This window comes from Salvia hispanica, chromosome 1 (genome assembly GCF_023119035.1).
Source record: "Salvia hispanica cultivar TCC Black 2014 chromosome 1, UniMelb_Shisp_WGS_1.0, whole genome shotgun sequence".
NCBI classification, from domain to species: Eukaryota; Viridiplantae; Streptophyta; class Magnoliopsida; order Lamiales; family Lamiaceae; genus Salvia; species Salvia hispanica.
The window spans coordinates 19,996,987-20,015,159 of record NC_062965.1 but is presented as its reverse complement, the minus strand read 5'-3'; the positions used below and the strand labels follow the sequence as shown (position 1 = coordinate 20,015,159).

At 35.5% G+C, this 18,173-nt stretch overlaps 1 protein-coding gene across 2 annotated transcripts; it reads left to right on the top strand.

Moving 5' to 3' along the window:
• The first annotated feature begins 6,106 nt into the window (after positions 1 to 6,106).
• On the top strand, positions 6,107 to 10,345 carry LOC125208862 (putative late blight resistance protein homolog R1C-3). Of its 2 annotated transcripts, XM_048108360.1 has the most exons (8): positions 6,107 to 8,777; positions 8,953 to 8,985; positions 9,315 to 9,352; positions 9,440 to 9,574; positions 9,673 to 9,761; positions 9,832 to 9,938; positions 10,025 to 10,071; positions 10,158 to 10,345. In XM_048108360.1, coding segments are annotated over exons 1-8 (3,084 nt in total). In that variant the 5' UTR covers positions 6,107 to 6,144; the 3' UTR covers positions 10,160 to 10,345. The 2 variants fall into 2 exon arrangements, with proteins under 2 accessions (XP_047964317.1, XP_047964320.1); XM_048108363.1 differs by lacking the exon at positions 9,673 to 9,761.
• Positions 10,346 to 18,173: the final 7,828 nt, after the last annotated feature.

The following is an 18,173-nucleotide window of genomic DNA, read 5'->3' as shown; positions in this document are numbered from 1 at the left end:
GACCTTATTCACTCCCTATGCTAAGGCGTGTAAGAGCACTCCCAATGGCGACGGCGAAAATCCGGCGATTTTTCGCCGGATATCGCCGACTTATCGCCGGCCATTGGGAGGAGTTCGGCGATTTTTCGGCGAAATTCCTACCGATTTTACGCCAAGCGGCGTTTTAACGCCGGGCTATCGCCGGATCATCGCCAGCCACTGTGGGGAGCTGTTCGGCGATTTTTCGGCGATGATCAATTTATTTATTTTTTTTTTTCCCTCAACGGTCATAATCTAATTTCCACCCCTATAAATATTTCATCCTCTTCCTCCATTCATCACCCACAAACTTCATTCACACAAATTTTCAATCTTTTTTCTCTCCATCTTTATTAAATGAGTTCTGATTCATCACGAACATGAACGGTTCCAGGCGTTCATGGACATACACCAGAAGGAGGCCCATCAAGCACTACAACACGATATCATCGAAGAATTGTGGGCAAATAGAAACCGCGCCCACCGCCCTTGAATTTTTTTTTCTTTGAATTTTTTTTTTGATTTTTTTTTTCCATTCGTGTACTTTTTTTTTTTTTTTTAATTTTCTTCGTTGTAATGTGTACCCGTGTTTAATACAACGAACTTTATTACTATTATTTGTTTTATCTTATAAATTAAATAAGCTAGCTTTATTATATATAAAAATAAAACAATTAAATTAGTGATGATGTAAAAATGAAATGTTGAGTTAGGGAGAAATAAGGGAGAAACCATTGGAGCAGTTGGCTAAAAGTTGGCTAAAAACTGGGGATAAATTTTGGTGCTGATGTGGCGCTGATGTGGCAAGAGTTAGGGAGAAATAAGGGAGTTTATCCCCAAACCATTTGGAGTGCTCTAAGCAAGCTCTGAAACAGATTGTCTTAATCAAATTAACTTCACTTACAATTGATGGGCCTTAAACGAATGAAAAGCCCATTGGCCCAATTGACATGAGCTTTTAGCATAGGCGTAATTGACATGGGTTTAACAAAGAGCCGAAGGATCTAAAATGAAAAGGTTGACCTGTTCGATGAAATGCCTAAACAATAAATTAACTCATGAAGTAAGAAGCTGTTTGGATGAGAAGTTTCCCGGGAGATCCCCCATAAACTGTCATAGAAATCCGCATATTAATGAGTAATTTCGAATATTGTGGATGCCATCCAACTTCAACTGTTCGATGAAATGTCTAGTCAAAAACACATCACTTGTTTGATGAATTGTCTCACGAAAAAAATGGAAATTATCTTGTTCTTGACACCGATGAGTTTAGTACTGTAGGTTTTAACGTGAAATTGGTAATATAGATGAGAGATCAAAAGAAAAAGGTAATTGGATAGAAAGGCGGTAATTTTATGGGACGTACTAAAATGGAAAAAGGAAGACTATTTTTATGAAATAGAGAGAGTATAATAATGAAGATACAAAGGAGGATATTATTATGAAGAAGATTATGAGAATACAGATGAGGAGAATAAGGAAGGGGATTATGAAAGAAGAAGATTATGAGGATACAAATGAGGAGAACAAGGAATATGATTATGATGGAACAAGAAAATGAATGAATAGGATTATTAGGGTGATGACGATATAGATTATGATTAAGAATATTATGTGGATACAAATTGATATACCTATCCTACACTCGGCCTGGTATTGCCTATGTAGTTGGAGTGTCATGTCGAGCTAGATAGACACTTACAGAAAAATGTGGATTTTCCGTTCGTACAATCTGGAAATCAGTTAGCTGATATAGTGACTAAAGCGAATAAGGCAAAGATCCATAACAAGTTAAGTATCCAAAATCCAACGACTTACTTAACTTGAGGGGGGATGTTAGCAATCCGCTATTGGAAATCATGATAGAGATTGTAGCTATGATTTATAATCTAATCCATGCAATTATTATGTAAATGATATGTTGATCTTTCCTTATACACACATATTAAAACCCTATTAAAGGATAAATCCTCACTTGTAATTACACAATAAAATAAAAGTAGAAACAATTCAATACATTTCCAATCCTCTCATGGCCTGCTGCAAACACAAGTAAATAAAAAAGACTAGAAGTTGAATGATAGTATTAATTATCGTTTCTTGTTCATTTTTAACATAAAATTGTGCTCTTTTAAATTCATTACAGCAGATACCACTCTGACGACGAGGATACCGACACAGGGGATGATTATGATGACATATCCAGCTTGGAAAAGGATAGTGAAGGTATTATCATACATGTGAATGTTATGGAGACACATTGTTACATTTATCATTTTTTACACTAACAATCTAAATCAAGATAAGTTATTAATGCATCAAATTAACATATCTTACCTGTGTGATACAGATGATGATGATGAAGATAATAAGGATACCGAGGATGAGGATTATAAGGATACTGATCAGGAAGAGGATTCGGACGATGATGATTATAAGGATACTGAAGATGATGAAGATTATTCGGATTCTAACGAAGAAGATAGGAAGAAGAAGATAATAAGGTCACTTAGGAGGGGGATTCAAACGAAGAAGATTATAAGGTTACTGATGAAGAGGATTAAGACGAAGAAGATCATAAGGAAACTGAAGAAGAGGATTCGGACGACGAAGAAGATTGGGATGAAGAAGATTATGAGGATATGGAGGACGGGGATTATGAGGAAATAGATGAAGAGAATTATGATGAAGAAGATTATGATTAGACAAGGAATAGAATGATGAAAAGAAGTAATTGAACTAAATATTTAGTGACCAAAAAAATGGTAATTCGCTTGTACTAATTTTTCAATGAAATAATTGATTTTAGTCATTTTCAAAATATACCAAGTACCGTAATCTAATAAAGTGTACTACACAAAGAAAAATATTACTACCTCCGTCCCCCAAAATTTGCTACACTTTGACCTGACACGAGTTTTAAGAAATGTAATGAAAAGTGAGTTGAAAAAGTTAGTGGAATGTGTGTCCTACTTTTAAAGTATTAGTTTTATAATAAAATGTGAGGAGGAATGAGTTAGTGGAATATGAGGTCCACTACCAAAAATGGTAAAAGTGAAGTGTATCAAATTTTCAGGGACGGACCGAAATAGTAACCTGTATCAAATTTTCAGGGATAGAGGTAGTAGTAAATTATCTAATTTAATTTTGAATGAAATAATACTCCCTCCGTCCCAGATTAAGAGTCACTTTTTGCCATAAAAGTCCGTCCCAGTTTAATAGTCACTTTTAGAATTTTCCATATTTGGTCATACAATTTTACCTCATTCTTCATCAAAATTACATCCAAATGCCATTATCTACATCTACATTAAAATAAACCAAAACAAAAATCAAAAGTCAAAAGGGACCCACCTTCAACCAACTCTACCATCTCACTTCATTTATTACACACTCCATCATCTCACTTCATCTATTACACACTTCAACTCTTTCTTAAAACCCGAGCCATAACAATAAGTGACTCCAAATGTGGGATGGAGGGAGTATAGATGAACTCCCAAAAGAGTAATACATCTACGGAAAATCGAAAACTGAAGTAACCGAATTATTTAATAATTTTTTTAAAATATTTTTTTCTTCATAACATAAATATAATTAGTGTAACAATATACATTAGCCATTATGGTATAGAAATAATTAATTTAATAATTAGGTTATTGTATTATGAACCCAAATGATCATGACATGAGCTTTAGCATTGGCCCAACAGATATGGCCGTATTGTGGGGCCAATTGACATGGGCTTTGACATAGTCCCAGTAGATATGGGCTTGACGTAGGCCCAATGGGCCTAAAAAGAAAAAAAATTCGAACTGTTCGATGAATGTCCAATCTAAAAACACTTGTAGACAAAGACTAGCTAAACACGTGTTCTTTAAACCAATTTCCATAATTCTAAAAAAATCCTAAGATTCCAATCTTCAAAATTTATTATCAATTTGTCATCTTTTTCCACCAAATTCCATCTTATTCAAGTTAGAGAGGCATTAAATTAAGACTTTTAAACTACCACTATGCACCCAAAGCATAGTTTCATTTAATTTTGAACACGAGATAGAATGAACATAGAATTAATCATGAAATCAAGTTATCATACTAGTACATGTGTGGAGAGCAGCACAATATTCTCAGTCCAATAATTAAAATAAGAACAATAATCGATGAAAACTGAAAAGCCACTCACCCACCGATGCATCTAACCACCCACCAAGAAAAAGCTAAGAGCATGTAAAAGTGATGATGGCAAATTATAGTGACAAGTAATAGTCTCAGCATATTCAATGGCAATAAGAGTGGACCCCTTTTTTTTAGCCACGATTATTTGTCCACGCCCACAAAAAATTGTCCAGGGCAATAGTGGACACTAGGAATGCTTAAACGGTTTTCCGGTTCTCGGTTAACCGAAATCAAAACCGAAACCGACCGGTTAATTGAAGAACCGAAACCGAAATATCCAGTTCCAGTTCCGATATCGGTTCCAACTTTTTAAATAAAACTGGTTTCGGTTTCGAATCAGAACCGACCGGTTCCTAACTAGGAACCGGATTATAATTCAATTTTATTTTTTTATAATTTAATATACTAATAAATTTAATTTAATTGAATTAATTTTGAATTAAAGTAAAATAATTTGAAACATTGAGTGATTTTTAGATTTAAACAGTGTTAGATTTGCGAGCTCTGTTTTTTGAAGTATTTAAAATATTTAAACCGTGATACTTTGAATCTACAATTATTTTCCTAATCCATTTTTTATGAACTAACTACAATGAGTAGGACATTATAAGTTTGTTTTTAATTTCTAAAAGAACTTATACAAATACAATATCATTTCATATGATAGAAATTTAACTTTATAACAAATTTATGTAACAATTCATTTAACATACGATTTTAACATATTTGTAAATAATTTATTTACTGTTCCGTTATAAATCAAAAAGCCACAACAAGATCAATTAGTATTGGAAATTCCAATGAATATTTATTTAGCCAAAAGAAGGGAAATGGAATTCAATTTTAAAACTCATTTTTTTAAAAAATTGTTAAAGTTTAGAACTCCTATTTTTGTATTATAAAATTGCTAACATAAACTAGTCCGACCTACTACACTTGGCATCACTCTTATCCGTATATGAATATTATTGCATTGTTGGTTTGTATTTTTTGTGTATTTATTTAAATTTTTAGGTATTATTTGTTATATTTCTTAATGTTGGATTATTATTTTTTTAGTATTGAACTATTTAAAATTATAAATAAGTTCGGATTAAAATTGCACATCGGCTCCGGTTCGGAACCGGAATCGACCGGTTCTTAACCGGTCGGTTCCAAACCAAAACCGATCGGTTCCGGTTCCGATTCTAAAATATATGAAAATTTAAAACTGGTTAACCGACCGGTCCGGTTAGAACTGGAACCGGCCGAATAAGCAGGCCTAGTGGACACGCTCAAGCCACAAATCACATTATTTTATCAATTGTTGGCATATCTTAATTCAGTTAAAATAAAAATTATCGGACTATAATAATTAAAAAAACACATAATTTAATTAAAAAATTTAAACACATCATTTATTCCCACACAATTTTGTATTTTAAAAAAATTAAAGCACATAATTTATTCCCACACAATTTTATATTTTAAAAAAATTAAAACACGTAATTAAAACACATAAATTAATATACACACTCTCTCCCTCCATATGTATATATAGCGTGCAAATTCTACAACTATTTTTCTCCCTCCCTTCACTTCATTTCATAAAATCAGCACAAAATTAAACCTCCACATTTATAGAACAAATGAAGAAAATAAAAAAAATAAGAAAATTGAATTCAGACGGGTCGTGCAAGAAATGTGTTGACTTTTAACGACTCCACTCCTATGGAACGTAGCAAAAATTGCAAAATGACTCTATTAGTAGTACTATGGGACGGAGGGAGTACTAATGAGCATTTAATGACGGAATGAAGGAGGTAGTGATAAATAAAATAAAATGGAATATTTAACTGGAAAAAAAAAGGAAATACTCCTATTAAAACATCTAATTGTGGACTTAGAGAGCAACTGATAAAAGATAATCTCAAAAATTCCACCACCACCAACTCTCAAATAAGAAGAATGACAACTTTTGGTGCTGTTCTTTCTGCTAAGAACACAATTATCAATACTTTCTATTGTTCTCGATTTAAACTTGTTGGTCGCTCTAACAAAATCCTAAGAGACGTATACGATAAGTTGGGGCCTTGGGAAGAAATTCTGAAAAGATTGGACTACACAAGCTCAAGCAGGAGCAGGAAGAAGGTGAACGCTTTGGATGGAAGAATCAAAGAGGCAATTTGGAAATTTGAAGACTCGTTGGAATCCCTTCTTACACGACACCTTCCTTCACAATTTGAAACTCTTCCTGAGATTGTCTCCATTGATCTGCTGAGTCTGGAAAATGATGCTCGTTCCTTGATCCAGAAGCTCAAGGATATGGAGAAGGAGTACGTTTATGAAGTTGATAATATGGCTGAAGACGAACCTATTTCCTCAGTCATCGGTTTTCATGGAACCAACTCAAAGATGACGGGGTTATCAGACCAACTTCAACTCCTCAAAACCGATCTTATGAGAGAATCTCGTCGCGGGTATCATTTCTACTCACTTTATGGAACGGCAGGCGTTGGGAAGACCACTCTTGCTATGCAAATTTATGAAGATCCCGAGATTCAGAGCAAATTTGAGTGTCGCGCGTGGGTCACCGTAGGCAGAGTGCCTCAACCGGCCGGTCAAATTTCAAAAGGCATTTTAGCTCAACTGTGTGGAACTACACAAGGAGATGACTACTTGAAGGAAAGAATGGATGGCATGAATTGCATCGTTGTGTTGGATGATGTCTGGGAGCCACATGTATGGGATTTCTTTAAAGATTCTTTACCATACACAAAATATGGTTGCATTCTTGTCTTGCTTACTAGACGACATCGAAAATCAATGAATGTTGGTATAAGTAATGAGCCTTGGCTTGAGGTGCGGTTTTTGAATGAAGAAGAAAGTATGGAGCTACTATGTGAGAAGGTGTTTGGTGATGAGGTTTGTCCTCCTCAACTTCACAAAGCCGCCAACAAAATTGCCAAGCTTTGTGAAGGTCTCCCTCTCATGATAGTCACAGTTGCTGACATCCTATCGACATCCGTGCATAACAGAGAACCCGTCTACTGGAATGAAGTAGCAGAAAAGAGAAATTCAGTCTTTACAGATGCATATAATGAAATATCAAAGGTACTTTTCCCAAGCTACAATTACCTGCCTCAACGTCTTAAAATGCCTTTTCTGTTTATGGGAGTTTTCCCTCAAGATTATGACACCCCTCCTTCCAAGATCATCACCATGCTCACTGCGGAGGGGTTGTGGTATGATCGGAGATGCTTGAGAGAGCTAGCTATCTACTTTAGTCTTGTTTTACGTAGCTTTAAGAGTGTGAATAAAACATCAGATGAGTTTTCTATTGGAGAGTATAAAACTTGTTGGCTTCATTCTTCATGGCGGCATGTGTGTAGAGGAGAAGCTAGTCAGAACAAGTTTTATCATGTCCTAAATAAGTTGATTGATGCCTTAGAAGGTCTAAAAGGTCAACGCGGCTTGTGTCTCGAAAATAACATCTTGTTTGGCATCAAAGAGTTTCGCGACTCAGTGAGATTGAACTGTGCATCCTATGCACGTTCTCTCCTTTTCTATGGTCCTTACCACCAATATCCAATCCCTATAGATGTTGGTTTCAGATTGCTTAGAGAAATAGATGCTCTCAGACAACGTTTCTATACTTTCCCAATAGAATTTTTGTCCCTATTCCAACTAAAGTACCTTGCCCTAACTTACAACGGAGAACTCCCTGCAACTATATCCAAACTTTTCAACCTTCGAGTCTTGATTATCCATCCACATATGAAAATTAGACGACTTAGAGCTGCATCATATGTGCCAATACAAATTTGGGATATGCAAGAGTTAGAGCATATTGAGATATTGGGAAAGAGCCTTGTAGCTCCATCTCATCTTTCTTCTTTAAAAAAGCTCAAAACACTTGTAGGTGTGAATGCTAGCATATGTACAATCTCGCAGCTCTCCAGAAGAATTCCTAACATAAGGAAATTAAGAATACAGATTGAGCTGACTCCTTATGATGACCATAATGACCTTCTGCGTTGCTTTGGTTGTATTTCAATACTTGGAAGTTTGGAGATACTCAAATTCAATATCACAAATCCTGTGATCAAGCATGGTCATGTTTACCCGGTGACGCCTGGGTCATTGAAGTTACCACGTAATTTGAAAAAGTTACATTTGAGTGGCATGGGATTTCCCTGGGAATACATGGATGTCGTTGGATCTTTGCCATATCTTGAAGCCCTCAAACTGCGATCCTACGCCTTTCTGGGTTCGTGTTGGGAAGCAAAAAGAGAGAGTTTTTGGGAACTTAAGTTTCTTCTAATTGAAGAAAGTGATTTGGTGCAATGGAATCCAAGACTTGGTAGCTTTCCTAAGCTTGACTACCTAAGCTTGAAACATTGCTACAAACTAAAAGAGGTCTCTGGGCCTACTTCAATATATGCCGAACTTGGATTTGAGATCGTGGCGATTGAATTAGAGGACTGTAATCCTTTAGCTTTGACTTGTGCGACCCAATTACAACCAGCACGAACTAATAAGCTTACGGTTATTGGATCTTCTTCATTTTACGAGAAACCGATAACTTTCAAATATGAGAGGTTAGTCCTTCATCAAATCAAATCATGTCTTAGTCTTAAAATAGACTGAGATTTCAAATTATACTTAGGCTCACAACAGACTTAATCAACATTTTTGCTGTTATATAATACTCCTATTAAATAAGTATTTTAGGTTGCTATAACTTCCTAATATTTATGTACTCCCAATTTTCAGGTATGGAGGTGACCATATACCTAAGGCGATAAGGTGAGACGACACTACCTTTTGTATCTGCACATTCAAAATCAGTTGTGGTATGAATTATTGAGCTGTTAGATTAGGAATCTTAACTTTGGATTATGTTGGGTATTGAAGTATATAAATTGTTTTGATATCAAAAGGTAATATCATTACAAATGTTGTTGTTTTGAATAGTTGGTTCGATTCATGTAACTAATATTTTGATTTCAAGGCTTAGAAATACCATCACTTTGCTGACAAAATTTCTCTTGTTTCATTTTACCAAAAAGATGTGACTGCTAAAAACATAAATTATTGTTCAATTTAATGATCCTCTGTCAAATTCATTGTTGCAGGGAAGTTGAGGATTCAGACAAAGAGGGTGATGTTGAAGGTATTATACATGTGAATGTGGTGGAACAATTAATTAGAGTGTCTTTAAATTCTTACTGAAAAATTGGCTCTAATGTTGAGGATATAGGTGGGGGCATTGACGAGGATACAAATGAGAAAGACCGGGAAGAGAACAATGGTGAAAAATGTACGTCCGATCATGAGGATATAAAGGAAGAGGATTATGGTAAAGAAATTGCCAATCGAGGAGAGGATGATGAAGGTATGAGGAGGAGCAAATAGGAGAGTAGTAGCATTATATTATGATCATCTTTTAATTTTTTTTTTATTGAAAAACTGGCTCTAATGTTGAGGATACAGGCGAGGACGAGGATGCAAATGTGGAGGATGAGCAAAGAATGATAGGAAATACACATACGATCACGAGGATACATACGAGGATGATGAAGGTATTATATATGTGGATGATCATCTTTAAATTGTTTTATTGAAAATCTGACAGTAAGGTTGAGTATATAGGCAAGGGTGCTGATGAGGATTCAAATGACGAAGATGAGGAAGAGAATGATCATGAATATTCGTATGAGGAACAGGAAACCGAAGCAAGTGCCAACATCAAGGAGCATGTGAGTTTTAGATTGTTTTGTTTTGTTTGTTTAATGCAGAGGAATGTTGTTTGGTATTTGATGTTGTGTTTGGTTGTTTTTGGCAGGGGTGTGTTGAAGAAGATGGTAGGCTTATGCCAATGTCAAAGAGCATGTGAGTTCATAGGGAAATTTTTCTTTATTTGCAGTATTCAGCTAAAGATGTAAAGAAAAGTGTAGTAATGCAGTTTTGATTTGCAGGAGAGCTTCTCAAGGCTTTGAATCAGCTGCTACAAAGTAATACTCAAGTCAATCAAAGTATTTTGGTTTGAATACCAATGCCTGAATAATCAGTATGTATTATTGGGTTGTGACCTGAATTTATGTTGGATTAATTAGCAAAGAGTAAAACAGTGCTTAGTGATAAGTGAGAGTGTGCATTGAACCCATTAAACAGCTACAGCTACTACTTAACCCAAGCAGGAAACCAGCTTCCACACCGCATAAAACCAAAAAAAAAAATTATTGCAGCAGCACAATTGAAAAGCAAAACAGAATTATACAACATTTCATCAATTTTAGAACTAAGATACATCAGAATATTCGCAAAGAAAATCAGTCATGAAACAATAAAATCAAAATTATTCCCAAATTTCTCATGAAACGGTAAAATTGACGCCATTATTCCCAAGTTTTCAATAGAACCTAAACATATAACCAAGAAAATAAAGAGGGCATAAATTTGGAAATGGAAAAACTGCTGACCTTTTTCACTCCCTTGGCTATGGCATTTCTGGCAAGCTGATCATGTGGAACCTCTCATTACTTGATGGGCCTTGTAAAAAAATACTTGATGGGCCTTGAATAAATGAATTGCCCATATATGCGACCAATTTACAGGAAATGAGTAACTTGAGTGAACTAGGTATGGATTGAATATTGTTATGGGTTGAATTTGATTGAATAATAATACTCATTTGGCATTTAAAAATTGGACATTGGCGCCTAATATCACGAATTTGTTTTTAAAAAAAAATTCTCATAAATTTTAAATTTAACATATAATATCATGAATTTAAATAGTTGTCGAATTTTTCTCATCGGCAATGAAATCTGACTATAATAAAATGAGATAGATGATCATATTCGTCTTCTAAAGATTTTGTAATCACATCAATTTCATTTTCTGTGGTAAGCATATCGTATGTGATGATTATACGTAAAGTTTAAAGTTTGTAAGAAAAATAAATTTTTAAATAGTTTCCTGATATTTTGCGTCAGTATAAATGTGTTTCAATTGGGCTATATATATGGGCCCAATAATCACGTTCCGTTTTGTAATTTGGGCTTTGCATGAGGGGCCTAAATAAACTTCAGGCCTAATTTAATTTATTTTGTTTTTTAAGGTATGGTAGCCTATGAATTTTGGGGTTTTATTAAATAATTAGTAAAATTGGTTTTTTTTTTTTTGTCACGGTGGGAGACTTAAGGACATTCATTTTGTAACAATCACCAGTCACAACTTGTGACCATGAAAATTTCACGTGAAATTCAAGATTCAACAATTCAACACATTTCCAATCCTCTCGTGGGCTGCTGCAAACACATGTAAATCAAAAAAAGACTAGAAACTTCGTCTTGAAATTTAAATGATAATAAATTATCGTTTCTTGTTCAACTTTTAACGCCCAATCGTGCTCTTTTAAAATCATTACTGCAGATATACATCTCTGACGATGGGGATACAAACAAAGGGGATGATTTTGATGAAATTTCCAATTGGGCAGAGGATGGTGAATGTTATGGAGAGATTGTACATTTATCATTTTTTTTTAATTCTCACTAAATCCATTTTTACACTTAAAGCCATTTTTAGACTAACAATCTAAATCAAGATAAGTTACCAATACATCAAATTAACACATCTTACCTCCTTGATACAGACGATGATGAAGATTATAAGGTTACCAAGGAAGAGGATTCGGACGATGAAGATTATAAGGATACTGAAGATGATGAAGATTATATGGATACTGAGGAAGAGGATTCGGACGAAGAAGATAATAAGGTTACTTAGGAGGGGGATTCAGACGAAGAAGATTATAAGGGTACTAAGGAAGAGGATTCGGACGATGAAGAAGATTATGAGGATTACGAGGAATTAGAGGAAGAGAACTATGATGAAGAATATGAGAACTGTGAGGATACAAAGGAATGAAGAAGATTATGAGGATACAGATTATGAGAACTAAAAATTCAGTGACCAAAAATGGTAATTCGACTTGTACTAATTTTTCAATTAAATAATTGAGTTTAGTCATTTTCAAAATATACCAAGTGCAGTAATCTAATAAAGTGTACTACACAAATAAAAGAATTGCTAGTAAATTATCTAATTTAATTTTGAATGAAATAATGTATGTAAAGAGTAATAAAACTACTGAAGTAACCGAATAATTTTGTTATTTTCTTCCTAACATACAAATAATTAGTGTAACAATATATATTATGCCATTATGGTGTGGAAATAATTAGGAAGAGAATGATGGTTAATGTATTATGAACCCAAATGACATGATCTTTAGTATTGGCCCAGTAGATATGGCCTTATTGTGGGGCCCATTGGCATGAGCTTTAACATAGGCCCCATAGGTGTGGGCTCAACGTAGGCCCAAGGGGCTAAAACAAAAAAAAAAGTTCGAACTGTTCGATGAAATGCCTAACAAAAAATTAAGATTTTGGGTGACTTGGGAAGTAAGAAGCTGTGTTTAGAAGTTTTCAAGGTATTTTCTGCAACATTGATTAATCAAAAGATATGATTCTAAGTGGTTGAAAGCTGTAATCCATGATTGATTTGCAGGAGAGCTCTTCGAGGCTTTGAATCTGCTGCTATGAATTTTCTCAACGAATTCAACAACTTGTGTTAGGCCTGGGATCTGTTATCACCACCAGGTGCCCAGCCCATTGTTCAGCAAGGCCCTAAAATAAAGCTTAAGCCCAATATTAATTTATTATTGGGCAAGGGAAAATGGATTGGGCCGAAGACCTTATGAGTCTTTGTTTTGAATTTTCAAAAGAAAAAAAAAATTATTCGTAATCTATTACCATCTCGTATCTTTGAATATTTTATAAAAAGCATTTACAGACAAAAGAAGTTTGATAAAGATTCATAGTGGTACATATTTTATTACGTTATGATCACTAGTATTAGAATAACATTTTAAAAGTGATAAAGACAAGTAAAAAGCCTTCAATCCGGGACAATTAGGTTCAAATTTGAGTGCCAATTGTTAGAAATTTGGGCTTCCACGTTACTAATTTAATGTGTATGACTATCTTTTAGTTGTCCAATTAAAGTGATCTATTAAAGATTAAAGTTTGGACTAAAGTGTATTTAATTGTTATGGAAATAAGTGTAGATACCATAGAGTGATTTTCTAATTGATGAGGGACCGAATAGAAAATAAAGAGTTTATATTTAATATAAATATATGGGGTTTATATTTAATAGAAAATAAAGAGGTTTATATTTAAAATAAAGAGTGATTTTCCAACACCAATTTCAACAACATTCTTCTCATATTACAGCTTTTGATGAAGCAACCTCTCTGCTGAAAATCCCATTTTCATTAGTCTTTAACATATCATTACCAACTTTATTCCCTCTGCCACAGCTACTTTGATATCAGAGAAATGAGGGCTTATGGTTCCGTGAAATCTCTTTGGAATACACTTGAAAACATTCTCAGTTGTTCTCGTTTTAGCCTTGTTGGTCGCTCTCAACAAATCATAGATGTCATGTACAACGAGCTGTATCCATTGCATTTTACTCTGCTAGAATTGGACCAGACGAGCCCAAGCAGGAGCAGGAAGAAGGTGAATGGCTTGGATGGAATGATCAAAGATGCAATTTGGAGATTTGAAGATTCATTGGAATTCCTTCTCATTCAACAGATTCCTTCACAACTTGAAAGTCTTCCAGATATAGTCTCCATTGATCTGCAGAGTCTGCAAAATGATGCGGATTCCTTGATCCAGACACTCAAGGATATGGAGGAGGAGTACGCTTATGAGGTAGAGAATATGCCTCGAGACAAACCTATTACCTCATCAATTGGTTTTCATGGAACCAGCTCTAAGATGATTGGATTATCAGATGAGTTCAAATAGAGAAACAAAATTGTGATTTATCTCGCTTCTGTCAAGGTGGTACCCACCTGCTATAAACATATCCTGGATCTTTGATATGGGGATCTCGTAATCACGAGGGAAAACACCCATATAGAGAAAAGCCATTTTAAGATCCTGGGTAAGTAGTCGTAACTTGGGAAAAGTACCTTAGATATACCTTTATATGCATTTGTGAAGACTGAATTTCTCTCTTCTCTTCTTTATCCCAGTATTTTGGATTTCTATTCTTGAATTTTGATAGGATGCTTGTCACTGTGACTATCATAAGAGGAAGACCCTCACATTTTTCGGCAATTTTGGTAGCGGCTTTGTCAAGTGGAATAGGGCAATCCTCGTCACCAAACACCTTGTGGAGTAGTAGTTCCTTGCTCTCTCCTTCATTCAAAAACCTCACCTTCATAAAAGAATCACTCGATAACGGCGGTTGAAACAAAGGATTAAGCACTGGAATCGCCTTGAGATCTCGAGCAGTTACCAAGAATAAAATTGACTTATCTTTGGCCCTTGGTATGGAACTCATCAAGGATTTCAAAACCTGGTTGTCCCATATATCATCCAACACAACGAGACATCTCTTTCCCTCCAAGCTCCGTTTCATCTCGGTTTTCGATCTTCCTTCAACATGTGTAGCTCCACACATTTGAGCTAGAATGCCTCTTGAAACTTGATTGTGTTGGACTTTTCTCCCCACTGAGACCCACACACGACACTCGAAATGGCTGATGACATCGGGATCATCGTATATTTCCCGAGCAAGAGTCGTCTTCCCAACCCCGGCCATTCCAACAAGCGCGTGCAGACGCTTCCTGCCATCACAAATAACTTTGCTTTTGAGTTGTTGGAATTGATCCGATAATCCAATCATCTTTGGCTTGGTTCCATGAGGACCAAATCTCGAGGAAATGGATTCTTCGTCTTCTTCTTCTTCTTTCTCCTCAGACATGATGGCTAATTCATCAATGTATTCCTCCTTCATATCTCTGACTTTCTGGATGAACGAAACGGCATCGTCAAGCGTTTCCGTCAAATCAATGTAGAATAACAAGCCATCTCTTTCATATTGTGAAGGCTGATGATGTTCATTCATCATTCTTCTTGATTTGAGCCACTTTGCTACATCTTTATACCCTCTTCTTCGTCTTCTTCTTCTGTGGATGCTAATTATTGATTCTAGTTGGTGTGGATCAGGGTCCGGAATCTGCAAAAGAATCTGCTCCTGGATAAGGGAATCGAGTGTGTCTTCGAATTTCCATATCGTATCTTTGATTCGTTTATCCAAAGCATTCACCTTCGTCCTGCTCTTGCTGACGCTCGTGTTGTCAAGGCGTTTGAGGATGTCTTGCAATGGTTCAAGCTCGTCGTAGGCGAGTCGAAAGATATATTGAGAGGGCTCAACAAGGTTGATGTAAGAAGAATTCAGCATATGCAGAATTGTATTCTTAAGAGAAATAACTGCACCCCAAGCTGTCATTTGTCATTTCCCTTACAGGGGAGTTGGTGGTGTCGGAAAAAGGAATAATGTTGGCGGCGGCCGACGGAGGAATAGGATTGATGAGGATGAAAATACTCAATCAAGTAGAGAAATGGAAGTAACCCTTCTCATGCTTGCTTTTAGGTTGGATGAAAATTTAGAGTAAAACAGATAGGGTTGCGTTATATGCAAAACTAGTTTTGAACCATGACACAGAGGTCATTGTTAGTTCGTTTTTAGGTCATTTTAGAACATCTTGCGAGAGTCAAACATATTGCACATAAAATGTTAATGAAATAAAAACATAATGCTAGTAATGAACTTCGTGTTATCTAGCAATGATCTACCGTGTCAAACATATTGCACGTAAAATGTTATAATGAACTAAATACGCACTACTAATTATGAACTTCGTCTTATCTAACAATGAGCTTTCGTGCTTTGGTTCTGCGTTCTGCATTTAATATTAGTTTTGTCATCTGTGTGGTTACATGGTCAATTATTAATGCCAACAATATAATTAGCATTGCTCAAGAAAATAAATTTATGGTGGCTGTGGAAATACTTATAACTACTTTTCAATGAAAGGAATATTTTAACAGAAAACGTTTGTTTGTACTTGTTTGCTGAAATATATTCAAATTTGGTTGTTGTTTGAACTTAAAAAATCATTCTATAGCTGTCAAATTTTTGGCATTTATAACATGTTGAAACTGAGAGTCATATTATTCATAACAAACACAGTGTGATAGTAACAACTGTTAGATAAATATAAGAGTAAAGGCCAAAACTGGTCCTGAACATATGCCCATTTTACGGTTTTGGTCCTAAACGTTATCTTTTGGTCAAACCTATGCCCATTTTACTCTAAATCTAAACATACAAAAATGAAAGAGAACTTTAATTTCAGACTAACATTGTAGTAATAATTTAGTGGAAACAATTGGCCTAATATTGTTGGAGTTCCTATGTTAAGAAGAGATCCAAAATGAACATAAAGTGAAACGCAGAAAATAAATACAGATAATAACAAATATAAAAGAGATGACACATAAATTGTTTACCTAATTCAATACAATATGTAAATACAGCTAGCTAGCTAGGGGCAATGCCAAGCCAAGGATAAAAAACAATGTGTGCAATCTCTAGTTTCAAACTCACAAATCTCTCACTCTCTTCTCTAATATATCTGTTTGAATAAGCAGAGATTATAGCTCTAATTTGCTCTGAATAATAGAGAATAATATGAGAAAAGATGAAAACAGAGAGATGATCAAATGTGGAACTTGAATATTGATTTGTGATGATCACTCGATCTTAAGTAGACACGTACTGCAGCAACTAATCCACTAACTAAGCAACTAATAAGACTCCTAAAAATAGCAACTAAACTTGACTAGAAAGATACTGCAGAGAACAAGTCAAAGACTCAAATAACATAATAACTAAATTTGAAATACAAAACTTAAAATTCAAATCCAGGTCTAATTCACTCCACCACATATCTCCTCCTTGGATTAGACCCTTGGACAAACTCCAACTTCATGAATGAGTTGACTGAACCTACTCACAGCAAGAGGTTTAGTAAACACATCAGCAATTTGATCTTTTGTTTTGCAGTAGCTTAACTTCACTTCATCATCTTGCTGCACTTCTCTAAGATAGTAGAACCTTAGCTTGAAATGCTTTATCTTGCAATGAAACACTGAATTTTGTGAAATGGCAATAGTTGATTGGTTGTCCACATGTAGTATTGTTGGATTGCTCTCCTTCATGCCCAGATCACACAACAATTTCCTTAGCCAAACAACATGTTTAGCAACTGCCACTGCTGCTACAAATTCAGCTTCTGCAGTGGATTGTGCAACTACTTCTTGCTTCTTTGTGCTCCATGAGAAGCATCCTGATCCCAAAGAGAAACAAAAACCTGTTGTACTCTTCATGTCCTCTGCTGAACTACCCCAATCACTATCCACATAGCCAACCAACTTCATTTCTTGAACTTCCAGAAATCTCACACCATAGCCTTGAGTTCCTTTCAAGTACCTAAGTACTCTCTTTGCTGCTGTAAGATGTTCTTCATTTGCACAGTGAAGAAATCGAGATAGAATACTCACAGCATGTTGAATATCTGGTCTGGTAGCTGTTAAGTACATCAAGCATCCCACCATCTTCCTGTATACTTTCCAGTTTCGACTCCTGCTCGCTTCTCCTGCTCAACTTCACCTTCTGATTTGCTGGAGTTGAAACTGACTTGCATTCACTCATATTGAAACGCTTCAGCACTGATACGCTCGGATTTTGCATTGTTTTAATGCCATTATTTGGTCCGTTTTTAATGTCAAAGTTGCATTACATGTCCATTATTTGCATATTTTATCTATTTTGGTATTTTGACATGTTTTGTAAGAAATGTGCATATTTGAGCCTAAAAAGGGAGTAAAAACGCGAAGTAGCAAATCTGGAGCTTCTCCGGCGACCGCCGCAACCGCCGGGAAGACAAAGACACGCCCGACGACCGCCGGGAAGTGCGTGGCGACCGCCACAAAGAGTCAGAAGCTTCTGGACTGCGCGCGGCGACCGCCGGTCAAGGTGCGGCGGCCCGCCACAAAAAC

What these genes read in the sequence shown, in the direction of transcription:
- LOC125208862 (XM_048108360.1), top strand. Translation starts at nt 6,145, where the DNA reads ATGACAACTTTTGGTGCTGTTCTTTCTGCTAAGAACACAATTATCAAT. An exon ending in ATAACTTTCAAATATGAGAG is followed by an intron (nt 8,778 to 8,952) that starts GTTAGTCCTTCA and finishes CCCAATTTTCAG; the next exon opens with GTATGGAGGTGACCATATAC. An exon ending in CATATACCTAAGGCGATAAG is followed by an intron (nt 8,986 to 9,314) that starts GTGAGACGACAC and finishes TCATTGTTGCAG; the next exon opens with GGAAGTTGAGGATTCAGACA.